The sequence below is a fragment of the Homalodisca vitripennis genome, chromosome 4 (assembly GCF_021130785.1).
Source record: "Homalodisca vitripennis isolate AUS2020 chromosome 4, UT_GWSS_2.1, whole genome shotgun sequence".
Lineage (NCBI taxonomy): Eukaryota > Metazoa > Arthropoda > Insecta > Hemiptera > Cicadellidae > Homalodisca > Homalodisca vitripennis.
This window is the reverse complement of record NC_060210.1, coordinates 41,212,666-41,223,913: the sequence shown is the minus strand read 5'-3', so window position 1 is coordinate 41,223,913 and position 11,248 is coordinate 41,212,666. Positions and strand designations below refer to the sequence as shown.

Sequence of the window (11,248 nt, the reverse complement as noted above, 5' to 3'; positions counted from 1 at the left end):
TTCGTCGCCACCTTTATTTTGGGTTGCTGCAGACGAACAAGACGGCATAGCCATGTCTAGGAGCTAAACTCAAAATTTACACTGAATCAAATCTTCCCACCATAGCTACATCATGTACTCGTGTATTCGTAGCTTCTGAATTAACACACCTTGTGAGCCTTATTCAAGTCGTCTCGTGATTTAATTCAACTTGGGATTTTCATTTAAAGGATCAAACTCCTATTCCCTTTTGTTGTTTAGCTGCATAAAATGATAAGTTCACTTTAATATTTACTTAAAAGGCCTGCTATGCTTGGAAAAGTAAATGATTACGTACAAATACTTTGTAAAAAGCCATTAACATACATATTTATATGTTTATATCCTTATATCTGTTTCTCTTTGTTGTTTAGCTGCGTAAAAACGATAGTACACTTTAATATTTACTTAAAGTGCAAGCTGTGCTTGGAAAAGTAAACGTTTACCTACATATACTTTGCAAGAAGCTATTAATATATATCATTTTAATTTGTATGGAATATTGTAATATTTTATAAATGACACTAATTTATTGAGGATTGTCTAACGAGTGTGTATATAAATAATTACAATACAGAAGGCCACAATACTACTTAGGATACGTTTTTACAATAACTATTTATCACCATTAGCGAAGTGTTAAGGGGAGGGAGTGGAAAGTATAATGGCTGTTTTTGCATGTCCTTAGCTTGTTAGTTACGTCCACCCAGCAAGTCTGCCAAGAGTTCGTTAATGATACATGGCATTTAACATAGAAGTTAATACGGGTAAATTATGTGCTATTTTAACAGGCAAACAGTCTGAACCATTAGAAATATTTATCAGTCTGGTATATTAAGCTAATAAGATTTTTATTTCACTTAATTAGTAACAGTAACACTTAAATAGTAAGTAAAGCAGATTAAATCTATTTACGTGTACCAAGAATTTACTTTTAACATAAAAACTTTATATCTGACACTATAACTTACAACTTTATCTCTTTATCTTTCACGTGGCCCATATTAATATGGGCACTTCGGAATAACTGTATGGGTTGCCAAAGGTGAATAGAATATCCTTACTTTTAAAACTCTTAAGCACGTAAAAGTTTAAAACTTACTTTTTAAATAACGCTATATATAGGGAAATAAAACATGTGTGGTAGAAAATGAGTTTAAGATTTGATCTGCATTTTTTTATCTAAGGCTGTAATACTTCAGTTTTATAAAGCCTCAACTTTCTAAAATCTTCGCGCTTTAGTAACGCTATAGTACGCTAGGGTCACGATAAATCGGAATGCAGTCATCCGAATTTCTGTGTCATGACATGAATTATATTTCGTAAAACAGTCCGTATTGGTGTAAATCCGTTTTAAAACAGAATGGTACTAAACTAAACCCTTTGTATGCATTACTACAGCATGGATATAATGCTTTGTGACAACAACATGTCCTTGTAAGTGTCACGGCAGATACCACTGACTGCTGGAGGCAGATGTGTTGTCGGCCGTAGCAATGTTTCCGTACACATGCCGGAATATTGATACTTTTCAAGTTATAATAGCGGCCCGCCTTATACGACATTTTTATTAATCGAAGTAGGCTTGGACGCGCCAACACCGGATAGTGTAATAATTCAATATCAATAAATCAGTGTTAGTTTCTTCACTAACATCTGTTGAATCTAGGAGCTATAGCCTCAGTCGGCTACCTCCGAATACTATCTGAGAGGTTTTCTTCTGAATTACCTATTGGTGTCTTTACGTTTCCATGCCTATTGAAGACATTATGGGAATGGCAATTTCAAAAAATTACTATTACTGATCTAAGGTAAGTCAGGGATTCTTTGTTTGGAGGTTATTTTTGACGATGGAAGGATTGTGAAGGAAGCGGGATTTTTCCGGACATTTGCCATCGTTCAGTGAAACAAGAAATCAGTACACTACGTTTCGAGATCTGCAATCTGATCTCTTCTTCAGGCAAAGAACTAACCTAATACATAATTACAAACTAGGTTAAAATAAACAAATCTTACCAAAGCGTTGTGGCACGCCTAAGTCAGGAATCACAACCTACATGTTGTTTATCAAGTTATAGAGTTAGTGAAAGTAGTGTTACTCATTTCTTGTTTCACTGATCGATGGCAAATGTCCGGAAAAATCCTGTTTCCTTCAAAGTCAGGGACCTCACGGCGCCTAAATGAATGCAAGCCTGGCGGTGCTCCTGCAGGATGCCGGTTGCTTCCGGGCAGACCGGTGACACTGAGATGGAACATAATTGGAAACAAGGCTTGTTCCTACATACCATCATTTATAGGAACATTTGGGGAGTAGTTTTAAATGTTCCGTATACCTTCAATTTCTTAGGTGACTTCCATTTTAACATTTTAACTGTATTGTATTGTGAAACGTTCCTGTTTGGTAATCTCTCAGTACAACCTGTCAATACCACTTATTTCAAACGAATGTAGAAAACGATGTGTCAGCATGGATATGTTATGTTTGTCACAACATGTTTGTTCAAATTTAATTTTGTTCCAAAATGTATTAATGGAAGAATTTAAAGAAGGAGAGGAAACAGTTGCAACCAAATTCAACCAAGAGCAATGAATCTGCTCGGTCCTAATGTTAAGAAGAACTTTAGTACAACAATGGTTAACCCCAAATATAACCCTTCTGCCAATAGACGTTTGGTTAGATATATGTTTTTTCACCAGCTACCACAGTTAAATCAATATGTTTTACATGATTTGTAGTACGTATTACAAGCTGTTAACTTGTATCGGAATTTGGTATTGAAAACCTTAAATCAAGTAACATGGGATTAAAACACACTTTAAAGCGTATAATGTGTATCATGGATATTTTAAATCAACAATACCTTACACAAATGTGATTTAAAATTCTTTTTATGCATTCAAGGTAACAATTTATTATTTAATAGTAAATACCATTATGAAGTATAAAATGACGAATACTGTACACGTTTCATAAAATTAACAAAATAACGTACTGAACTCGGCGTTATTTGAGAACGGATCAAAGCCGTACATGAGATTTCGTATTAGGTCTGGTTATATAACAAGAGGCTAAACGTGCCGGGATTAGCTCCAAACTGAGCTGTCGCAAAGCAGCACCATCATGAAATAAAATCTACTTTTCCCTTTTTTCAATCGATCTTATTCTTGAACACTGGTTTATAAACTATATAATCATATAGTTTGATGTATAGATGAACAAATATTATTTTATATTTATAATAACATTACTGCATCGATCTTAGTTTTAAATTTTAAAATAAAAATTTGCAGTTGGTCATTTCGTAAACAATGCAATTTTATAATTTTTTTAAGCTTTTACTTTTAAAATTAATAGTGTTAATTTGATCTGAATCGTATTTCGTTACTTCCGGTATTATCTCTTGCTAACTATGCGTCACCGCCGCCCTGCCGCCGCAGTCACGCCTTGCGTCCTTGCATCAGCAGTTCTCGACTCTCACGTACCACAATATTTAACAACTCCTCAAATGCTAGCGATCAAGACTCTGGAAACGATATCTTCTAATTAAAATTGCATTACTTAAGTTAGATATATATAAATTTTAAGCCGAGGCGACTCCAAATTATCTTAAAGAAATCGGACGTAGACAGTTTTGCTACTCAGGGATAAGATGGTTTAACCGTTTCGTACTTGAGTGTAGCGATAACATATTATATGAGAGGTAACCTAAATGTAAAATGAAGGCCTTGGAATTTATAGTTAGCTTGGGTTAGATGTGATGACACAATTTAGAGAGGGATACATTTATTGCAAGAATTGCTGTTCATACATTAATAGTTGGTAATGGATATGATGTATAATTGTTAATACTTATTTATTGAATTTTTGGAGTTTGTTGGCAGGTATTGATTTTGGATATGTATTGGTCATTAGTTATTTATGTTTGTTGGATATTTATTTAATTGACTATTACAAAAATTACATCATAAATTCATTTAATTATTGTTACGTTATTGTTATGTTATGTTTTTATAGTTATTTATTATCATGTTGGATTATATACATCAATTAGTTATTTATTTATTGTTAGTAGTTTATTTCTAATATTATGTTAGTTGTTATACTACTTAATAGAGGTATGGGTATATTACCGTCCTGTAATTCACATGAATTTCTAGGTGGGAGTGTATGTTTTTCTTGAAACAATATATTAGAGACTGAAAGTAAAACAGCAGCCAGGTGAAGGACTCTGATAAATATAATTATATAAAATTTTTTTGTTTTCATTTCGCACTTGCCATTTTGGCATATGAAATGTAGTAATACATGTAAATTCCTAAATAAATAAAGGTTTTTTTCAACTTGAACTTGAACTTGAAATATTGTACGCTAACTTTATAATTTCCAAACAAAACTGTTCTCTTTGATTAGTAAATGTTTTTTATTCACTTGTTATATCGACAAAATGACTATCTGCAAATTTAAAAGTTAAATAGTATTTCAGTACAATAATTTTGTTATTCAAAATAAAATGAGATTTCTGCTTTGATACATCAAATTCTATAATTATATAGTATATAATTCAAAATTAAAATCCGAAGAAAATTTAAGGAGAAAACAAAATTTTAAATTTGGCAACAGAGGTGTTGCCATCCATCGGATAAATTTCGTAACATTTTTCGGTTTGTTTAGCCTAGCGGACAGGTGGTGTGCAGGAGAGCGGCTACATCTCACCATAGGAGGTAAACTTTTGTCGTCTCTATTGAAGGTCACAATATTTAAAGACTCTTTACTGCAGCGAGACAAAATAGAGCAATTATCACATCCTACACTCATGAAGGTATATTGTGATTGTGATTGTAATATTACCTTGTGCTAAATTCAGGGACGTTTGAAGACATCTCTTCGTTCAATAAAGATTCCCGATCATGGCCCTACGGAGTTACGGTGCCTACCCAATTAGGAAGTTTTGTATTGACGTATTTCTAGGGATGGCGTTGACCTCAGATATGATTTAGGCCGCATTGGCGTGTAGCGGAGAGTTTCAGATAACATCCTATTACAAAGTTTCTAATTAATACAGTAATTAATCGATGGCGATTATAATCAGTAACGAATGCCTACTCAATTGAGGCTCCCCACCAATCATACTGTGGCCGAGTCAGCAACTCCAAAAAAGCAAAAATTGAAAACTAGTTGATACTTTCTTGTGATATATCGCTCTCGATATTGTTCTTCACTACGGAATGTTTTGTGTTTTATATACAGGGTGTCACTAACTCTCTGGACAAAGGTATACCACATAATTGCTCAGGCCAAAACAAACATATTTCACCATATGAACATGGATCTCCGATGTTTAGTTTCCCATCCGTCTGTCTGTATGTGTTTATTATAAAAAATTAATACCTTAAGAATTAATACATTAAATTATACCAAATTTGACTCAAATGTTTATAATAACAAGGCCAGTTACTGAAAAGAATATAATGTAGAGCTGTATTGTTGGCTAACCGCTGAGAACCTCAATGTGGGCCATGTCTTGTCACAGTAAACCTGCTCTGAATCATTTATTTATTATTTGATTTAAATACTTTTTACGTAGTGAAATTTGTGTTAAAATCATCTAAAAACTGTTAATCTTGCAATTCATGAGGGTAAATGTTAGTTTATAAGATATTCAAAGTTTAATAGGTTTAATGGCCGCGATTTAAAAAATAATAAATATATTTCCATTATTTTTTCTGTAACTGGTCTTGTTGTTATAACATTTGAGTCAAATTTGATATAATTTAATTTAGTACTTATTAATATATTACTATTTTATAAAAAAACATATACAGACAGACAGATGGCAAACTAAGCATCGAAGATTCCTGTTCATATAGTTAAATATGTTTTTCTTGACCTGACCAAATAACATGGTATGCCTTTAACCAGAGACTCACGGGGCACTGTGTATTTAAATAAATACATTTTAATATTGAGATATATATATATTTAAAACTTAAAAAATATCTATCATGCGAGTCATAAATTGGTATTCTCTGCCAGCTGTGTCTGTCAAACTCTGATGTCATCCGCGCTTACAACCATGTCTAAATATAGCTCATTGTTGTGGTGTCCAAGGTATTATGCTGGTGGTGGGAAGGATAGAGATACTCCACCTCCTCTTCACTTCGATCTGGTACGTCACGTCAAATACGTCAATATAACGTCAGAATTTGCATTCTAAGTTAACAATTATCAGTATTAATAGGCAATAACGTAGCCAATAAAAAATTTGGGAGGTAGAGACAACTGATATTTTCCCGTAGTGGACAGAGAGTAAGACCTTTTTTGTTCCTTAAAACCTTCTTGACCCGTTTCTTTGTTGACTAAGATCTTTCAGTAGTACTTCAGTAAAACTGAATTATTTAAATTATAATAATCGTTTATTAAAAAACTACAACAGTATTCAGTGAGTAATTTTGTTGTTATTAACAGTAGTATAGTAGTTTGTAGACTAATAATTGTGTAAGAAATTACATTTTTGGCTGCTGACACCAAACGGCTTGGCCGATTTCAATTTTTTAAATCCCATTTTGAAAATGTTTTTGTTTCACCAATATACTATACACTCCCGTTTACAGAATTTTGATACTTGGGCTATAAATCTTTTAATATGAGTTTGAAGTTTTAAAATGAACACCCTGAATTTAATTCTATATTTCTATATCTAATTCTGTATTTAATTATCACCCCAAATGTTACTTTAATTAGTTTTTTTACTTTTTTAATAAGAATAATAATTAATTAATAAAAATGTGAGGATTTTAATACACAATATTGTGTTTTACGAACAAGGAAAATCCGAGATTGGAAATACATGTACATAAAGCGTCTGAACACACATTTGCTCCCTGTGATGAAACAACGATTTCATCTTACAGGAAACAAAATGAAAACTTACACGCTTTATTAACATTATTATAGCAGCTATGTTTTGGTTACTTCTACTGAAACGATAACAGAATTTAGGTTAGCGCACTGAAACAACTTCACTTGTGTGCCAGATGTTTTTCAGACCCCTGTTACAAGGGTAAGCAAAACATTTACTTAATGGACTAAGTTGAAGTATCAAAAATACCTGTTATTGTATGAAATGAAAAAGAAGACTTTTGAACTATTAAACGTATTTACACTGAAAGAAAAGTGCTTATTTCTACAACCAATGTACCACATCTGGTAAATACACATTGTATTAGATGACCTTTATAATACCTGCACGCAATGTTTTATTTATTAAGTTTTGAAGTCATAGAAATCAGGGGTTTGCAAAACATTTATACTGTAAAGACTCGATTTTTTAAATTCCATATATTGTTAGTATTATTATTCTTTTAATAAGGAAAACGGTACAACTTAACCTTTCATTAATTTGTGACTAATTAAATTGGTAATAACTAAGAGACAGTAAATTTTGATTTCGTGTAGCACACTAACTTGACTTGATAGAGGCCAAAACAGAGTACTATAAGGGAGACAATAATTTAACTCAATGAATAATGTTACTGGGATTAAAAGTCTTGATTTCTGGCACGATATAAGAAACTAATAAGGAATATCTGGCAATATTTAATAAACGTATCTTTTACACTTGTTGTCTGTGAATCGTTATTGCTAGAGAAACATATGTTAACTACGATTCCAGAATTAATATAATATATAGTTATCGGTCGCATAATTATTCCATTTTATAAGTAACCAATTTTCTCAATATTAATAGTTAACCTGGCCCGTCACCATCAAAGTAATTTTAGGTTTTGAACCCAGAAACTGGAATCTAATATTACTACAATAGAAATAGTACAAAGTTATGGAGCTGGAATTGTGCAGCTAGCCTCGTGCACTGCTGATACGATTTGCTGACTCCAGGGCTAGCTACTAGCTAGCCTGTCACACAGGCCCTAGTCCTTTTTGATTGGCCACGGTCGCTAGTGCGATGACCGCCGTTTTACGAGCTGAGCCGGTGGTCGTCAGTCGCGTTCAAAATTTTAAGTAGGCAACATCTCGGTCCGCGTCTTCTCTCTCTCCTTGGTTAATGTAAAATTCTTAAAATCATATTCGAAATTTAGTTTGTTCCTAAATTATTTTGCATATTATTGTATACCATTAATCTAAAGACTGATTGTATAAGTGAGTAAAGATTCGACATTAAACTTATTTATTCAAATTCAGTCACCACATGAAAAGTTCATTTGACTGAGTCAAAACCATTCGAAGTTCTGATTAATTATGGTGGGATTATCGGAGTTACACACTGCCAACTAAATGCTTCGTCTATGAATACAGTTTTGCTGCATTTCAATAAAAAACAGTTAAAAAATTGTAATGTATAAATTAAAAATATACTGGCAAAATTAGTTACAGAGCCTAAATAGATAGTATTATAGTATATTTAAATTATTTACATTTCTATAAATGGCAATAGCCTTATTTAATTTCAATAAACATTGAATCACAAAAAGTACTTGCTCCGCCGGGACTCGAACCCGGTCTCTCACTTGCCGTGTAAATGTACTCCATTACACCACAGAGCCCTTACTCTTTACGATTCAGTTATTTTGTATTTGGCCGTATCTGTCACATATGCATTTAAGTAACCAAACTAACATATGATTGGAAGACCAAATACCTGTCAAACGAATTTTATTTACATTATTTAAATACTAGGAGGGTTTAACTCCTTACGCTGTCTAACGTAATACTGTGACTAAAAATTCGTTTCAATGATTTGTCTGATTTTATTCCTTTCTTCGTCTTACTATCACTCAAGAAGTTGTCCTGCAGTTAGTGAGCGGTATTCAAGTAGTTCCTCCATTCTCCGCTAGATGTTAGCACGTCCTTGTGTTACGGTACTTTGTGAACTCATAGTTCCATCATTGTTTGCCAGAGTTCAACATTGTTGCTGTGCTCGCACGGAGCATAAGGCAAACATGTTTATTCAAAGTGTCATTATTTTTATTCGTACTGCATGGTTATGTGGAAACATTTCAGTGTCAGTGGAAGGTTGATTATAGTGACTGATCAGAGGTTTATGATGACTCACACTCGAACAATGAGTGATACTGTTGATTTACTCATTCAATGTATGGTTGTAGCGGACTGGAGAGATAGCGAAGGAGACGTGAATTAGTTTATGTAGAAAAGATAAGCCTAAAATACCAAGTAACGAGAGGTATTTCAGTTTAGATTGTTATCGTATTTGTAAATACAGGGTGAAAAGTAATTTACACGCTTTAAGATGACATTTGACTAAGCATTGTATTTGCTTCCCAATTATCACCTTTCAATAATAACAAAAAAATCTCAGTTAAAATTATACAATGTTTTGTCATTAGAATACCTAAGCTGATAAAGGGGGAAGTAGTTAAAATAAAACCGTGCATGGCTATGTACCTATGGCTTTAAAATGTACCATTGGAAAATGTTATTTTTATATAAATTAAAAACACTGCAATTTTCTTTTCTTTACAATTTAGTTATGAAAAACATTATTTATTTTAAAGGCTTAGTTGCTTTTCAATAACAAGTTTTAAGGCCATAATTGCTTTAGAAATTAGTGTTTAAAGAAAAGTTTAAAGAGGTTTTTGGTTACAAAAGAATAATAGGTTACCTAAACACTATATCATAACTTTGTCATATCATAACTATCATAAAACTGTATGTTTTATCATGTTTTATAGAAACAACTTTTTTAATCATCAGCAAAACTATATAAATAAAGTTCCAGTTTAAGAACTATATAGTGTGTAATGACAGCGAAGATAACCATAGTATAATGTTGAGTTTAGTGTAATAAGATACAGTGCAACTGCTATATTACTACTTCTACAGTATATATAACTAAACGTTCTTACAATTAACATTTACTCACCCTTACTCACTGGCTAAAAGAGTGTAAATATGGAAAGATACTTTCAATGCGCTAGAATATGAACTTTGATAATATGTATATATATGGATATAAATGAGGTTTGGTTAAATATCTGAAGAAAATGAAAACTTGTTACCAGAGCTTCATATTCTGAATGTTCCCAATAGTTCATTTGTTTATAAAGAACAAATGTTTATTAAGGATTAAGATTAAAATGTTTCAAAATTTTATTTAAACCACATCCTTAGGTATAGTGTGCGCATACGAAAGGTAAAACATTATTGCCAAGTTTAAAACAATTATGTAACCCAAGAATTAAATCCATGTTTATAATATGTCATTAACATTTAAACCGTCAACGATTGAATTATATACTTGCTTGTTTATGGAGGTTCTAAATGTTGTTATTACAAAATTGTTTTATATGCCTTGTCCCTAATCCTCACACTAAGACCCAAACACACTAAGTTTTCCAGAGCTGTGTGACATATCTTAATATGTCAAAGAAGAAGGGTGATTGGGATTATGTTATTAAATCAACTCATGCCAGTTAATCAGTAATGACTTATCAGGTCTTGCGAAAAGTAAACAGACTTTTCGATCTTCTGGTGGAAATCACAATTTTTCACATTACGTGTAGTTGTATCAAGATGATTTTTACCGGTATTTATGCTGGGCGATCCATCCCTCCCCCTTGCAGGTTTCACACTAAACAAAGGACGTTCGTCACATTTTCGACTTGATGACGTATGTGTCATGCTTACCAAAGATACTCGTTACAGGTTCGGCTTGGCGATGCTGATCTGCCACAGTCGCCACATATTTAACTTAATGTTGCAGGTCTTACACTTACCAAAGATACTCGTTACATGTTCGGCTTGGCGATGCTGATCTGCCACAGTCGCCACATATTTAACTTGATGACGCAGGTCTTACACTTACCAAAGATACTCGTCACATGTTCGGCTAGACGATGCTGATCTGTCACATATCAAGGACGCTCGCAACATATATGGCGTGATGACGCAGGCTTACACTTACCAAAGACGCTCGCCACATTTTGTTGGAGAGAGCCGTGAGAAACTCCTTCTTTTCGGGGTCAAGGCGGTCAGAGGGTTTGAAACCTCGCTTGTAGATAACCTCAGAGCTGCTCCGCTGCAGAGCTCCGCCCCCCTTGATGGCCGCCGCCCCCGCCCCTCCGAACAACACATTGCTGCTGCGACTGGTCTTGAGAGCGTGCATCCTCCCTCTAACACCGGGCCACATAGTGCAGGGTACAAGGGTTTACACATGCACACAATACATACAAGGTCTACAAGGGAAATAACATG

General features: G+C 33.5%; 1 protein-coding gene across 9 annotated transcripts in view; it reads right to left on the bottom strand.

Moving 5' to 3' along the window:
- Nucleotides 1-11,248, bottom strand: part of LOC124359192 (translation initiation factor IF-2) — a 102,651-nt gene that overhangs the window by 34,980 nt on the left and 56,423 nt on the right. For 3 of the 9 annotated variants that reach the window (XM_046811738.1, XM_046811736.1, XM_046811737.1), the window contains exon 2: nucleotides 10,959-11,166. The exons of 5 other annotated variants lie outside the window; for them this stretch is intronic. In XM_046811738.1, coding sequence (XP_046667694.1) covers nucleotides 10,959-11,159 — 201 coding nt within the window. In that variant the 5' untranslated portion in view covers nucleotides 11,160-11,166. Of the gene's footprint in view, nucleotides 1-10,958; nucleotides 11,199-11,248 lie in introns of those variants that run through there. One more of the 9 variants, XM_046811735.1, reaches the window with a different exon arrangement.